At 64.7% G+C, this 14,574-nt stretch overlaps 1 protein-coding gene across 5 annotated transcripts in view; it reads left to right on the forward strand.

Annotated features, from left to right (window-relative positions):
- Window positions 1-14,574, forward strand: part of ABR (ABR activator of RhoGEF and GTPase) — a 92,249-nt gene that overhangs the window by 65,588 nt on the left and 12,087 nt on the right. Inside the window, exon 1 of one of the 5 annotated variants that reach the window (XM_005298220.5) lies at window positions 8,441-9,544. The exons of the other annotated variants lie outside the window; for them this stretch is intronic. Coding sequence (XP_005298277.2) covers window positions 9,383-9,544 — 162 coding nt within the window. The 5' untranslated portion in view covers window positions 8,441-9,382. Of the gene's footprint in view, window positions 1-8,440; window positions 9,545-14,574 lie in introns of those variants that run through there. 5 annotated transcript variants of the gene reach the window in all.

Genomic DNA, 14,574 nt, shown 5'->3' on the forward strand with positions numbered 1-14,574 from the left:
TTGGCCAGGCCCTTGTCCGCAGACCTTGCCAGGGGAGGGCGGAGACTTGCTGCCTTTCCGCTGGGACCAGGGCTGAGCCCGCACAGGTGGTCATGGTCCCACCCAGGGCCCCCCCTGTGTAATCCGTGCAGAGCTCAGCCCTTCCCGGCTCCGCTGCTGTCTTCAGTCACCAGTGCTGCTGTTATAGCAACCAGGGTTGCCAGGGCAACTGTCTCCTCTTGGTTGGGTAAGGAGGATGGGGGCTTTGCTGCATCCCCAGCACGTGCCCCTGGCTAGCACATGGGGGTATCAGGAGCTGCAGGAAAAGGGGGAGTGGCCAGTGTGCCCCCAGCTGTTCTGGGGTGCAGCTGAGGGTGCTGGCTTCAGCCCTGATGTAGGCTGTGTCCCGGTTACCATGGAGACTGTCTCCCGGTGTGATGCTGAGTGCTGGGCCCCCTGACAAGGGGCCGGAGGCGCATTCAGGGAGGGGACCTTGGCTGTGGGATCAGTGACCCCGCTGGCTGTCTGGAGCCGTGCCCTGGTTCCCTTTGGGTCGTGCCACAGCGCCCCTCTGCTCTTGTAAGCGCTGGGAGGTGGCGAGGGGGCTGGATCCTAGGTCAGAGCAGTGGCCAGGACTGTAGGACCAGCGGGGAAAGCTCTGTCAGACCAACCCCTCCTGGGCAGCCCGCCCCACGTTAATCCCTCCAGTGCCGCTGCCCTGGTATCTGGGCACAGCCCATGGAGAAGCAACGGCACCAGTGAAGTTGTTGGAGGATGGCACTCCCCACGCAGGGTAATGGCTCTGCGGGGGAGGCGGGGTCGTGGGTTTTGTGTTAAGGACTCGTATTAATCTGGGCTGGGTTAGGGGCTTGTGGGGGCTTGTGCCGAGCCGCTGGACGGTCCAACCCGGCTTCCCCAGATGGAGTGGTGCCTACGGGCCGCCCCCCTGCGGGGTCAGCGGCTCATGGCCCTGCAGGCGTTTGTCAAGTCCTGTTGGGTGTCGCAGCGACAGGGTGTTGTTGGGCACAGCTCCACCTGTCAGGCTCCACCAGGCCTCTGATACTCGCTCCTTCCACAGGGTGGGGCTGAGTGGAGCCCAGGAGCTGGCAGGGAGGGGAGGTAACTTCCAGTCCCATCCCTGCCCCCAAAGCCCAGGTTAAAACCAACCCCCAGTTCCAGGCACTCCAGGGGAGGGCCTGAGTGGCCCTGTGGCCAGCCCCCGGCTCGGGCGGGTTTGCTCAGGCAGGCCTGTGTCCTTAGTGGGGACCCTACAAACTGCTGCAGTAAATCAGCCTCAGGATGGGGACGGGGCTCATCGGGAGCCAGCCAGCTGCCCCGGGGGCGTGCCGCTGTGCAAGTGCCAGGAGGCCGGCTACCAGTTCCTGGGCAGAGCCCAAAACATGAGTCCAGCGCGATAGTTTACCCCGACCTGCTCTTTCCAGCCTATGGATCACTGCAGCATTGGGATTACCCGGCGTTTTCCTAGGACTGGTCCCTGTGCCCCCTGGTGATGGGCGGCTGAGCGTTCAGCTGCCCTCACGCTGGACCCACTGTCCCTGAGCTGCAGAGCAGTGCCCCCCCAGGGGAGGGGCAGGGTCAGCATCCCGTGCTGTGGGGCCTCGGCTCGGCCCTGGAGGGGCAGAAGGGGAGTTGGGTCTCCTGGCCGCTCTGCTGAGCCTGGTGCTTGCAGTGGGTGTGTGGTCATGGCCTGAGACCCGTCAAACTCACTTCACGTTGTGCCAGAGGAGCAGTGAGCTGGGGCTGGCTGCCCTGAGCCAGCCGCTCAGGACCTGGTAGGGCATTCATTCGAAAGCCTGGGGTTGGCTCCCAGCACCATGTCTGGCCAGCTCATCCCTGCTGCTCTGCAGGGCCTGTGTGCTTAGCCGCAGTCTGCCTGCTCCCTGGGAAAGTGGCTGTACTGGCCAGCCCCTGGGGAGCTGGGGGAGGGGGCAGCGGAGCCAAAACCCAGGCGAGGGGCCGAGTTCAAAGCCCTGCTCCATTGTGCAGTGTTAGACTCCAGCTCTGAATTGGAGCAGCGGCAGGTGAGGGGCCGTCGGCGTCGCCCTGGGAATATGCCGGGGGGCCAGCAGGAGGGACTGGGGTCCTAGTGTCTAGAGAACCGCAGGGCCGGGCAATCGGAAATAGCCTTGTGTCAACAACCATGAGTCACGCAGCCTCTGATCCCGGAGTCAGGGGCACATGGGAGCCAGTGCGGGGACGGGCGCAGCAGCAGGCCAGCCCACACTGGAGGCAGAGCGCTGCGCTGTGTGAACCTTGGGGGTGGAGGCTGGAGGAGGCCCCTGGGCCCAGAGAGTTGAGAGAAGGCCCCAGGAGCCGAGCAGTCCCTGAGGGAAGGCGGGTGGCCTGTCGGAAGCTGGAACAGCATCTGTGATGGTGGGAGTGAGGCTCTAACCGATAAAGGCTTTCAACCCACATGCTTCAGGGCATAGGCTGGCCTCCAGCTGGGCTCAGGACTCTCCTAGGACTGGCTATATGCTCTGTGCATAGAGGGGGTAGGGCAGTCCCGACCCGCCATGGGACTCCAGCCTAGATGCTCGCCCCATGCAGCAGCTGCCTTGAGCTGCGTTGCAGTCCCCTTCCCAGCTGTACCTGGTCCCCGGGGTCCCCCAGCCCCTCTGAGCCAGCAGAGCGAGAGCTCCCATGAGCTGCTTGGCCAGGGTGCTCATGGGGTGGGGATGGTTGCCCGCCCTCAGAGCCATCCCCTCCCCGTTGCTGAGGGGATGAGCCGTGCCCCCCTCCATCTGCCTGGCCAGCCTTTCGCTTCAGCCTGGCTGCAGTTAAACTGAACCTGCTGTGGGGTTTGGTCACTTGGCTCCAGCCTGGTGGGGCTGAGCCTGTGGGATGTCTCCGTCCCGCTCCTGCCCCCCAAGCATTCGGGGAGTGTCCAAGGAGGGCTTGGGGGTGGGGTGCGAGGCGGCTGTCTGGGCCCCGCTCTCCCCAGGGGATAGATCCACCCCAGAGCTAGGCGCTGCAGTTGCTGAGCCAGGCTCTCACCTGACTCCGTTGGAGCCTTTTCCCCCTAGGCTGGCTGGAGGGGAATGACTGACGTTGGGAGCCTGCTGAGCAGGGGAGAGGCAGGTCCAGGGGGGGGACACATTCAACCCAGGGGGGCTGCCCAATGCCTTCCAATGCGCCCCCAGCAGTCTGCGTGCTGCAGGGCGCTCCGGGCAGCTCCCAGGTTTGCCAGGCAGATGGAGGCCCTGACGTGACCCTGGGGCTGGCTGGCTCTCTGGAGACCCTGGAGAGGGAGGGCTTACTTCCCACGGGCTCCCTGGGGCTCCCATAATGGCTATTAATGGAGGCCCAGCAATAGCCTCTGCTGACCTCTGAGTGCAGAGCTTCCCGGCCTGGAACGCTGCCTGCTGGCCCCGCCATCCTGGCTTCCTCCAAGAGCCCGGCCTGCGGCCCCAGTGCCAGGCAGCTCACGTGTAGCAGGAGGCCCTGGGCTGGGCCATGCTCACATGCCTTCGGCAGATCCGGTGCGGGGTGAGCTCGGCTTGCTGCCCGGGGATGCTGGGGAGACCAGGGTATGCCCCCCTCTCACCGGCTGCTGCGAATAACCTCGCTGTGTGCCAGGCTTGTGGGGGGAACTCCTGGGTGAGAGAGACCCTTGGGAGAGGGCCGAGGAGGAGCCCGGAGCAGAGCCGTGTGGGCTCAGAAGGGTGCCCGTCTCCCCCAGCGCCTGGTGGCCTGGCCAGCCGGGTTGTGCAGCATTGTGCTGCTCTCTGGAAGTGATTGGCGGGGCCCTGTGAGAATGTGGGGGTGGGAGAGTGGTTCGTCCTCGCTGCGTCCCCTGGGACCTTGGCTCATGCCCTGAGATCAGCATGGAAGGGGGCTGGTGCCAGTGAGGGAGCGGCTCTAGGTGGCTGCGCTGACAGCGCCCGGGCTGGCCGGCTGATTGGTGCCAGAGCCCTGGGAAAGCCGGAACAGTGCTAGCCGAGCCTGGGCGAGTGCAGGACCCAGCTCCGGTGTACCTGGCTGGCAGGCGGTCAGCTGTGGCAGATGGTCAAGGGTTGCCCCTTCATCCTGGGGGCTTTGAGCCACCCCCCGCAGACAGCTTCTCGGGCCTGTGGCATCTCTGTGACACCCAAGCCTGGGATTTGCATACGTCTTTCCCAGTGCACCTTGCTCACCCCAGTCCTGAACTTCCCCTCCCTTGCTCCTAGCTTCTCACTCTTTTCCCGGCTGGCCCCAGTCACTGCGCGGGCCTCTCCTCTGCTTGTGTCTGCCCCGGCCAGGCCGGAGGCGCCATGCTGGGTGTGACCCAGCAGAGGTTGTGCCGAGCTCCTCGGGGCCTGGTTCTCGCTGCCTCCTCTCCCCAGGTGTTTATAGTTTAGCCGACCTGGCCTCTGCAGAGCAAACTCTGAGACGGGAAGTCTGCAATGGGAAGCAGATGTCAGCTCTGGGGACTGTGCCCTCCCCCTCCCGCTGCCCCTGCTTGTGCAGTTGGGTTCATAAATCAGGCCGGGAAATGGTTCGATATGCAAATATAGCATTAGGGCCTCCTGTCCCTGGGGATGCGCCAGGCCCTGCAGGCAAAATCCATCAGGAATTGATTTCTTCTGGCCGAGACAAACCAACCCCCCTCTTCCCGCCCCGCCCCCCGTAAAAATCCAGGGGGAGGGCAAGTTGGTAAACCCCTCCCCCACATGTCTCGAAGGGCCAGACTGGGTCAGAGCAAGGGTCCAACTAGCCCAGTGTCCCGTCTTCCAGCTGCGGCCGGGGTCGGGTGCGTCCGAGGGAATGAACAGGGCAGCTATCGAGTGATCCAGCCCGTCGCCTAGTCCCGGGTTCTGACAGTCAGAGGCTAGGGACGCCCAGAGGGTGGGGTTGTGTCCCTGCTCGGCCTGGCTGATGGCCGTTGATGGACCATCCTCCATGAACCTGGCTCATTCTTTTTGGAACCCAGCTGTGTGTTTGGCCCTCACAGCATCCCTTGGCAAGGAGTTCCACAGTTAACTGCTTTCTAGAGAGAGGCATGTCCTTAGGTTTGTGTTAAACCTGCAGCCTGGTACGTGAAGGGGGAAATGACACTTTCTCCCCCACACCAGCTGTGGTTTTCTAGCCCTCGCGCACAGCTCTGGGTTGGTTTTAGCATATCCGTCCTAACCTCTCCTCCCAAGCTGAACAGTCCCCGTCCTGTTACGCTCTCCTCGTGTGGACGTCATTCCCCACCCCGGAACGTTTCTGCTGCTTTCCTCCGTGTTTTCGCCAGTTCTATGCCACCGTTGTTTGAGCTGGGGCGACCAGAGCTGCAGGCGGGATTCGAGGTGTGGGCGTCCCGTGGATTTATGGGGGGGCGTTCTGACACTTCCTACCAGTCTGTTCGCTCTCAGGCCCCATGTTCACCCTGCTGGCGGGGAGACCAGCTGGTGCTGAGCAGTTCCTCTCCACCAAGCTTCCTTCAGCGTCCTCCGTGGACCAGCCTGGGGCTTAGCGGGGCCGTGCTGGGCTGGCAGCTCAGCCAGCTCAGGGAGTCGCGTCCAGCCAGCCGGGGGCGCCTCGTTCATAAGAGGAGAAGGGTTGAGCACAGGCCCCTTGGAGAGGGCATTGCCCTGCCCACTGCTGTTTCTAGGCAGGCTCAAGCCGGGCGAGCAGAGTTCTCTCCTCCCTCGCATCCCTGGCCGGCTCGCTCCATGTCCAGTGTCTGCCAGCCCAGGATTTGGGGCGCACTGTGACAGCCCCCCACCAGGTTCGGAGCGCTGCCGGTTCTCGCACCAGCCCAAATGGCCTCCCAGGAGATGGCCAGGTTGTGGGGGAGGGAGCTCGGTTTTAGGAATATTTTTGGGGTTTGAAAAAGCTTCTTGCCCCCATGCAGCTCTGCCGGTACCCCTCAGTCCTGAACCACAGCCCCTGCGAGCCCAGCCCTGGGCTCCTGCCCCTCACCTCCCCCCAGCTCTGCCGGTGCACCTCACTCCCACCCTGTAGCCCCTTTCTGTGCCAGTCCCTCTCCCCCCCCCCCCCTCCGTATCGAGCAGAGGCTGGCAGCTGGAGCAGGTGCATTGAGTGTGGGTGCTGGGCAAACTCCGAGCTATGCACTCCCTGCCCTACACAACCCCCTGTATTCTGGCTCCGTGGGGCGGCGGGGGGGGGGGGGGGGGGGGTTGTGCCAAGTTGTGGGAACGTGGGCAGGTGTCTGGCATTGTGAGGCTGAGCGGATGGGGCGTGCAAGTGACTGCCCAGTGCAGACGGATCGTCTCCGGCCAGGCAGCTGGGATGGGCAAGGCACCGTGCGGAGGGCATGGCTGGGGGTACAGCATGTCTCTCACTGGTGTTCTCTTCCCCAGTGATGCGGCGGCCGGAGGTAACTGCCTGAGCCGGAGTCGCTCCCCCCTCTGCTCCTGTGGGGGGGAAGTCGCCCCAGCTGTGGAGCCCCGAGACTGAGCGGGGCGGGGGGGGGGAGGGGGCTTCCTTTGACAGGGGATTGTGCATTACCATGGTCACAAGCACCTTGTGTAGCAGGCGTGAAGCCGCTTCCCTTTGCGTCCCCCTGGGGCCAGGACGCTGCCTGCTCCTGCCCTGCCACAGTCCCCAGTGTGTGGGTAGTGGGCACGGGGCACCCGGACCCTGCCCTGGGAGCTCCGGCCTGGCCCCACAAGGCACAGGGTACCCCACGCTCCCCCTGCAGGAGTAGAACCCTGGGGACGGGCCCCTCAGCTGCTTGCCCCAGCTCCAGGCCTGGCCCGACCCGACTGACCCCACGCCGGCAGCTGGGCTAAGCCCAGGGTCGGAGTCGGGGCCGCAGAGCAGTTTCTCCGGGCCCCCAGCCCTGCACATGGGCCCCCAGCCACGTGCCAGGCTCCTGCGCTGCCTTCGAGGCGGAAGCTAGCTGGGTAGTCTCCTTGCTCCCGAGTCTCGGGCTCCGTGAGGCGTGCCAGGCACACGGCTGTGCGGGCGTATTCGCGCGCAGCAGGGCAGGCGGTGTTACTCAGGACCCATTTGCCATGGCGGCTCAGTTTCTCGCAGCCCTGTGCTCTGCTCTAAGGGACGCTGCCCCGCTGTGCGGGGGGCTGTTAGCGGGAGGAGGCACGTGGGCTCTGGCGGAGATGAAGTGGCCAGGCCTGGGCTCCAGTGCTCCTGGTGTGTTCGAAGGAGGAAGGAATAGCTGGGGGCATCGGCCAGCGAGTGATGTGCTGCACCGCTTCCCGACCCAGCCCGAGCAAAGAGGGCCCTACCTACCAGGGGTGGCCGGTGCTGGTTGGGTGCAGGGTGCACCCAGGCCCTGGCAAAGGCACTGCGTCTATGGGGGCCATTGCCCCAGGCCGAGCGGTCCCTGCCCCATCACACAGGCCACGTGTGCTCATCCCTGCAGAGACTCACCGGGGGACACTTGCTGCTCGGCCCCCAGCTAGCTTTGTGGGGAGGGGCTCCCCAAGTTCTCCAGCCTGCCAGGCCAGCCCTGGGCTCCAGGCGTTGGATGGCTGGGAGGGAGAGGCAGGGGAACTGGCCGTCTCTGCGCTGCAGATGCAGCTTGGCTGGCTGCGTCTCTCTCTTTCTCCCCGTCCCCGCGGAGGCGTGGCGGAAGCTGCTGGCCTCCAGCACGTGGGCTCTTGTACCCTGGGCTCTGGCCAGCTTCCAGCCAAGCTGCTGCCTTGGATCAGCCCTAGGGAGGAGCAGACGAAGCGCTCCTAGGCTTCCGAGCTGCACAGGTCCTGGGCTGGGGGCAGCAGCGCCAAGGGGGAGGAGGAGAGCAGGGACGCTCCCCACCCGGCTCTCTCTCTCCAATGCTGCTGGCAGAGCCGCTGTCCGGGCTGGAGCTTGGCTTCCCCCGTGGCTGCGCTGGGGCCATCGTGTCCCTCACGGGGGTGGCTTAAAAGCCACCTCGCCAAGACCCGAGTCAGGTGAGGAGAGACCCCAGCAGCTGAACCCGCTCGTCCCCCTCTGTAGCCTGGGCCATTCCGTCACCTCCTGCAGCTTCCCTTTCCTCTGCTTGGGGAGCAGCCCTGCCACATGGGGCCGGGCTGGAAGGAATTGCTGGGTTTTGGACCTGCCCTCCATACTCTGGGGCTAACCTACCTGGCGTCGCACTAGCCCTGTGGAAGGGGCAGACCGCTGTGTGCTGAGCGGGTGCCCCCGGGCGGTGAACTGGCTTCTCGGCTCTCTGGGGCAGGGACCATCTTGCTATGGCCGGACAGCGCCTGGCGCGGTGCCGCCCCCATCCCCTTCGGCACTACCACACTAGGATGCGTGTCCTTGCCCGGGGGTTATTTCTGGCTGCTGCCCGTGTTCCTGGCAGCGTGCGCTGAGGCTGGGGGCAGTGCCTGCTGGAGGGGTGGTTGCTCTGGCTTGTGACAGCTTTGTTAATGACTCTGTTTCCTGTGTGTGACGTGACAAGTGCTGGTATTCGCTGCCCGTCCCGTCCGTCCCCCCCCCCCCCCCCATCTGGGATGTGACCTCTCGGCTCTGCCGGCTGACAGCGTGGGAAATCCAGAGCAAGGGTCCGCGTCTCTGCCCCTTCCCAGTTGGGGGAGGTTCAGGGAGCTCTCGTGGCCTGTGCACGGCCTGCCGCTGCGTCTGTGCTGCAGCTGGGCAGACCTGGGTGCCGAGGGTAGAGGAGCCCCTCGCATCCTGGCCGCCGCTTCTCTGGCGGAGAACGTTCTAAGCAAAGTCAGGCCGGAGAAGGGCAGCTCCTGGACGGTGCAAGGAGACCAGAGGCCCCCCTCTCTGGGGCTGGAGGGCAGCGCTACTCCCAGAAGCACCGCTCTGTGCATGGGGGTCATTCGCAGGAGCACCAAAGCCCTGCCCCTGAATTACAGCACGGCCTTGGTGCGCAGGATTTAAAGGGTTAAGCGCGCCTGTCTCGGGTGTGCTAGCCAGTGTGTGTCCAGGCCAGGGGCGAGGTGCAGCGAAAGCCCTGTGTGTTATGCCAGAGACACGTGGTTACACAACGGGCAGCATGTCTAGTGGTTCAGTCCCTTGCTGGGTGTGACCCGGGGCAGATCGCCTCTGTAAACGCCCATGTCCTTCCCTAGCCCCGGGGCTGAGGCTGGGCCGAGTGTGTGTGGCTCCGGCCGAGGGAGGGCGGGAGGAACCAAGGCCGCTGTGCTGGGCCGGTCGCTGGTTCCTGAGGGGCCGCGGGGAAGGAGTTAATGGGGTAGCTGAGCTGTGCCAGCAGCTGTCCCGCTTCACGCAGCGGCTGTGCCAGGCTCCTGGCAGGAGCGGCGGTGAAGGAGTTAAAGGGAGGGGGGGGAGCCTGCCTTTGAGTCACTTCCTCGGAGGGGGAGGGCTGCTGGCTGGCTCCCTAGCCTCCCAGCTGAGCCGGAGCTGCGCCTGCCTATTGTGCTGCCGCTGCGCTGGGCTCGGCACGGGATGGGCTCTCCTGGGCACCGCTGACCTGGCTGGCAGGGGAGGATTTCTGTCCCACGCTGCAGGGGAGCCCAAGATGACGGAGGTCTTAGTGCAGCCGGACTGCAAGCTGAGCTCGGTGTGCGAGCACTTGGAGCACTGCTGCCTGGAGAGGCTGGAGGAGCCCGGGGGCAAGCGCCCCTCCAACACGGGAGCCAGGCTGTGGGGCCGCGTGCGCAGCAAGCTGCTCCGGCAGAAGGTGCTGTCTTCTCTTCACCCTTCCCTGTGCGGCGGGGGGGCTGGGCATGCCCGGGGTTCGCCCTCACCCGCGGGTGCCAGCAGCTCTAGCCCTGCCGAGCACGGGGCCCCCTGGGACTCAGGGCTCCGACTTACCCAGTGCCCTGCGTGTCCGTGGGGCTCAGTCCCTCTGCAGGGCGTCTGCTCCCCAGCCGAGAGGGCGATGGTCTGTCTTCTGCTGCCTTGAGTAGACGCGCTGGGTGCTGAGAGGGGCTGTTCCTCCTGCCCAGGGAATTCGCGGGCTCCGCAGCTGGCTCCATGCAGGGACGGCACCTTACGACTGCTGCTGCCCACCCTGCAGAGGCCGCTGCAGGGTGTGGGGCTGGGTTGGGCTGGTTCTGAACATCAGTGCGCCGGGAGCCGTGGCTTTGCAGTGGGTCTCATGCAACTAATCTGATGGGGCAGAGTGGGGGGGAGAGGGCGCTGCCCCCCACCTGTGGCACTCCTTGCTGCAGGAGGCTAGTTGGGGGGCTGGAGTGATCTTAGTTTTGCTGCCTACGGGAATGGATGTTGTGGCTCAGGGTGTGAGCGGATCGTTGTGGGGTCCAAAAGGCCAGTGCTGACCGTGGGGGCTGGGTGTGGTGGGCAGCGTGTGCTGCTCCCTGGAGACTGTTGCTGGTCAGCGCTCCTGGTTCTATTCCGAGTCTTGCTGCAGGCTCCCTCTGCAACCGGGACGAGTCACTTCAGCCCCAATTGTCCAGAAGAGCTGGCGATGCCAGGGTGGCTGCCTGCTCACGATTCCCGTGGTGCCCAAACCTGGGGGCTGGCCCCCAGAGTGAGGGGCCCCTTTGGTTAGTTGTGGCACCATGAGGTTCAGGCTCCCTCTGCAGAGCCAGGGCTAATAACCTGCTCTCTCGAGGGCTGCAGATGCTTTCCGAGGTGCTGTGGGTGTTTTGGTAGGGACAAGCAACAGAGGGTCCTGTGGCACCTTTGAGACTAACTTGCATCTGAAGAAGTGAGGTTCTTACCCACGAAAGCTTATGCTCCCAGTACTTCTGTTAGTCTCAAAGGTGCCACAGGACCCTCTGTTGCTTTTTACAGATTCAGACTAACACGGCTACCCCTCTGATACTTGGTAGGGACAGCTTCCCTGCTGATGCTCCCCTGGCTGCCTGGCACGGGAGGGGACACGGAGGGCGAGCGTTGGTGCTAGTGACGCTGACAGTCGCAGCGGGCAGCAGAGAACTGTGCAGTCCATCCCGGGGCACCCTGCGGGGGATGGGGCAAAGCTTAAGTGATGCCAGCTCCACTGCCCGCTCCGTGGAGGGCAGTGTTTGTCTTGACATCCCTGGAGGGGCCGCTCGTGTTCGGGTGTCTCAGTCAGGGGGTGCTGGTGTCTGCTCCACGCTGGGAGCTGCCTCGGGGTCACTTCAGCCTCACTCCTAGGCACACAGCTGGCGGCGCCCGTTACACGCGGGGGGATTGGGCTGCTGGCATGAACCATGGCAAAACGTCTGGCTTGCAGGGGCCGAGTTCTGCTTAGTAACAGCACTTTCATCCGCTCAGCACGCGTTCGCTGGCTCCCCGGCTGTGACGCAGCTGCTCGGATCCCGCTGGACGGGGGTATTAACCTAATTTCTGGGTAGCCGGTGTCCGTGGCTTGGCCCCTCCCTGGAAGAGGATTAAGCCACAGAAGTGAGGAGCTTTGTCAGGGAAGCTGCCCGGCCCTGGACTGCTCGGGGAGACAAGTGCTTTGAGCGGCTAGCTTGGAAGACCTGCCCTAGGGTCTGCTGGCCAGAGACATGAGCGCCGAGGGACGGGGAGAAGCTGTCGGTTGTTCTGAGGTGAACTTCAAAGCGGTGAATGTGTCCGAGCATTTCTGCTCCCGGCTTTAAACTCGGAATCTTTACAGGATGGCAGATCCAGCTCTCCTCCCCGCCGTGGCTGGCAGGCCGAGTCCCGTGCTGATGGCCTTCCCCGCACCCAGCGTCACAGTACGAGGCTGGGCCAGGGTCACTGCTGCCCTCCGACCCTGGCAAGACAGTGAAGGAGAAACCGACTCTTGCCCATTTGTCTTGGCTGTGCAAAATGTCCGGAACCTCCTGCTGCTTGCTCAGAGATCCTGCAAATGACTCCGGGCCCTAAGCTGGCTGCGGCGGAGCTGTACCATGTCGGTCCCAGGATGCTAGAGACGAGGTGGGGGAGGGAACAGCTTTTATTGGGCCGACTTCTGGTTGGATGTTTCATCCCCCACCTGGTCTCTGGGCTCAGCTTCTCCCGGGCGGCCAGGGGCTGTCAGGTGCCACTTTTTGTGGGACTTGCCCGGTGGTGATGGTGATTTGTTACCATAGGACCTAGCTGCCCCCCCCCCCCCCCCCCCCCCGCTGGTGGCCAGGAGCCCATTGGGCTGGGCGCTCTCCAAACAGAACAGGACGGTCCCTGCCCAGAGAGCCGCGGTGTTGAGGACAGCCAGGCCCTTGCAGGGAAAGCATCTGGTAGCTTGGCTGGGTTGACAGCCCTGGAGTCTCCGAGGTCTGCACAGCACTGGTCTGGCACGGGCAGCCGCCGGGCGTCGTCCCTCGTATCGCCCCCTGGGGCTGGGCCCTGTTTCTCCCCTGGGACCAATGCTAATGGCGGCCCTGCCCTGCTGAGAGCTGTCTGGGGAGAGCCCCACTGAGCAGCCTTGGATCAGTGAGCTGCAGCGAATGGCTCCCCTGGGACCTCCGCTCCCCAGTCGGTGCTTCCCCTGCGCTGGCGCACGGGCAGCAACGGGCGTTGTGAGAAGAGACGCGAGCTGCTGGCTCGGAGTGAATGGGGGAGGCTGCAGAGCCCTGGGCTCGGGGTCTGTTTGTCCCGCAGCACGTGACTGGGCCCAGCGCAGCAGCTGCTGGGTCCCGGCCCCGTCTACCCTCCAGGAGGGACCATGTTGGGGAAACGCTCAAACTGCCTGAGTGCTCCAGCTGAGCTGGCAGAACAGGGGAGCCCAACGGTGTTCTCGGTGTCCGTGAACCTGTTTCCCCCGCCGTCCCCCCCCACCCTGGGCCCTGGTCGCAGCCCTGAGGGGCCCCCGGCAGAGTGGCCCAGCTGCAGGCTGGCCCCCAGGCTGAGGAGGAAGTGGATTGTCAAACGTTTTGTTGTATTTTTCAGGCCACCCAAATATTTAGTTATGGATCCGCCATCACACCAGGCGTGGGTCTGGGTAAGGCATTACGTGGAATAGCAGCTCTGCTCCGAGGGTCTGGGGGAGGAGGAGCCGCTGGCCCCTGTTCCTCTCCCGAGCGGTGCCAGATGGGCATCCTGGAGTGCCCTGGCGAAGGGCTGTGAGCACGGCCTTGGGCTGCCTTCCCCCTGCCGGCTCGCTCTAGGGCCGTTGCCCAAGCAGTGCTCTGGGTGCCAAGGGACCCAGCGGCTCGGCGGCCCTGGCCCGTTCCTCCCCTGGCTCAGCAGGGCTCTGGCTGTGGGTGTGGAGGGGCTGAACCATGCACCGCTCTGCTCTCGGAGAGGCCCAGGGCTCGCTGTGTCTGGAGGGTCCCCACCGCCAGGGGAGCAGCGCTAGGAGGGGAGTGGGGGGCCTTGGGGGCCCAGAGAGACTTTGGTGTGAGGGGCAGGGTGCGTCTCTTGGCTGGGCTGCTGGCGAGCTGGGGGCAGCCAGTTCTCTCCCAGGTGAGCTGCCCACTGCTTGTTTGTGCAGGTCTGTGGCCATGGAGGAGGAGGGGGGAATCCCTGCTGGATCATGGGGGTTTCAGACCCCACTGATCCTGGCTGCCTCCATTGGTGCCGGTGGAGGGCGAGTACTGCCGCATGCCCCAGGCCCTCATTCGTTGCACTGGTGGTAGCACTTCCCCGGCAGCCAGCCCCGTGCTCTGTCCCCCCTTTCCTTCTGGCCGGTCCCTGGGGGCGCCCCCTACAGCCAGGCCATGGAGAGGGGACCGGCTGGGGCAGGCGGGGAGGAGGCAGGAATGCGCGGTGCTCTCTGGAGGGCAGGGTCATGCTCTGAATTGGGAGGCTAACCTGGCTTTAATAAAGGCCTTATTCAGAGCCTGCTAAACCCCTTCCATATGTGGACTTCAAAGGTCCTGGGGGGAAGTGGTGGGGGAGTTTGTGGTTGTTTCCAGTGAAGTTCAGTGCAATCGGCTCATGTTACAGAACAGAGGGGGCTGGGGAAGCTTGGTCACCACCCTGCCAGAGCAGCGAGAGTGGGGGGCAGCTGGGGCCCCGCCGGCAGCACTGACTCCTCAGCCGAGGGTCCCCCTGCAGCTCCATCCTGGATCTCTGGGGCAGTGGACGAGGTAGAGGATCCTCCACCACCAATCTGCCCAGAGCCCACACCTGGCGAGGAGGCAGCTAGTCCCTGCTGGGCACAGCTCGCCGGGCACAGGGACAGAGGCGGGGCTTGGGGCTTTCTCCAGCCCTGGCCCGTGTCTGTCACGGTCTCCTAAAACAGCGCACTGTGTCCTGGCCAGGGGTGGGGGCATATGGCGGGCAGTGACATGGAGCCGCTCAGCCACTGGTACTTTGCCCTCCTTCCAGCCCACGCCCAATGCGCCGGCCCCTCTGGAGCACTGCTTTAGCTTGCTGGGGGCTCTGGGGGGCCTGGCAGTGCCAGGTAGAGCATCGGCAGTGTGCAAGTTTCTGCCCATCCCACCCTGCTGCCCCCGTCCTGGGCCCATGTACTCCTGGCCGTGTGTGGTTAGGACACGAGACCCAGAAAGGGAACGGTGACGGCGGGAGAACGTAACCCCGTGGGCTGCACCCTCTGGACCAGCGCATGTGCACTAGCAATGCAAGGGGCAGGCTGGCGGCGTTGGGCTCGCGGTGGGGCGGGTCGTGCTGTGTTGGAGTGGCTGGGTTTGGCCTGGGAGCGCGGGCGGAGCCAGGGTCCTTGCTTGGATTCGCTGAAGGGTGTGTGGAGAGAAAGGGGCTGGGTGTTGTCGTGTGGCCGCTCTGCATTGGGGGGGAGCAGCAGGGGCTCTGCAGCTCCGGAGGGGCCCTAGCTGTGGGATTCATGACCGGGGGCCCCCTCCCATGTCTGCCCCACGGGGTCTCAGCCTG

The sequence above is a fragment of the Chrysemys picta genome, chromosome 19 (assembly GCF_011386835.1).
Source record: "Chrysemys picta bellii isolate R12L10 chromosome 19, ASM1138683v2, whole genome shotgun sequence".
NCBI lineage: Eukaryota > Metazoa > Chordata > Testudines > Emydidae > Chrysemys > Chrysemys picta.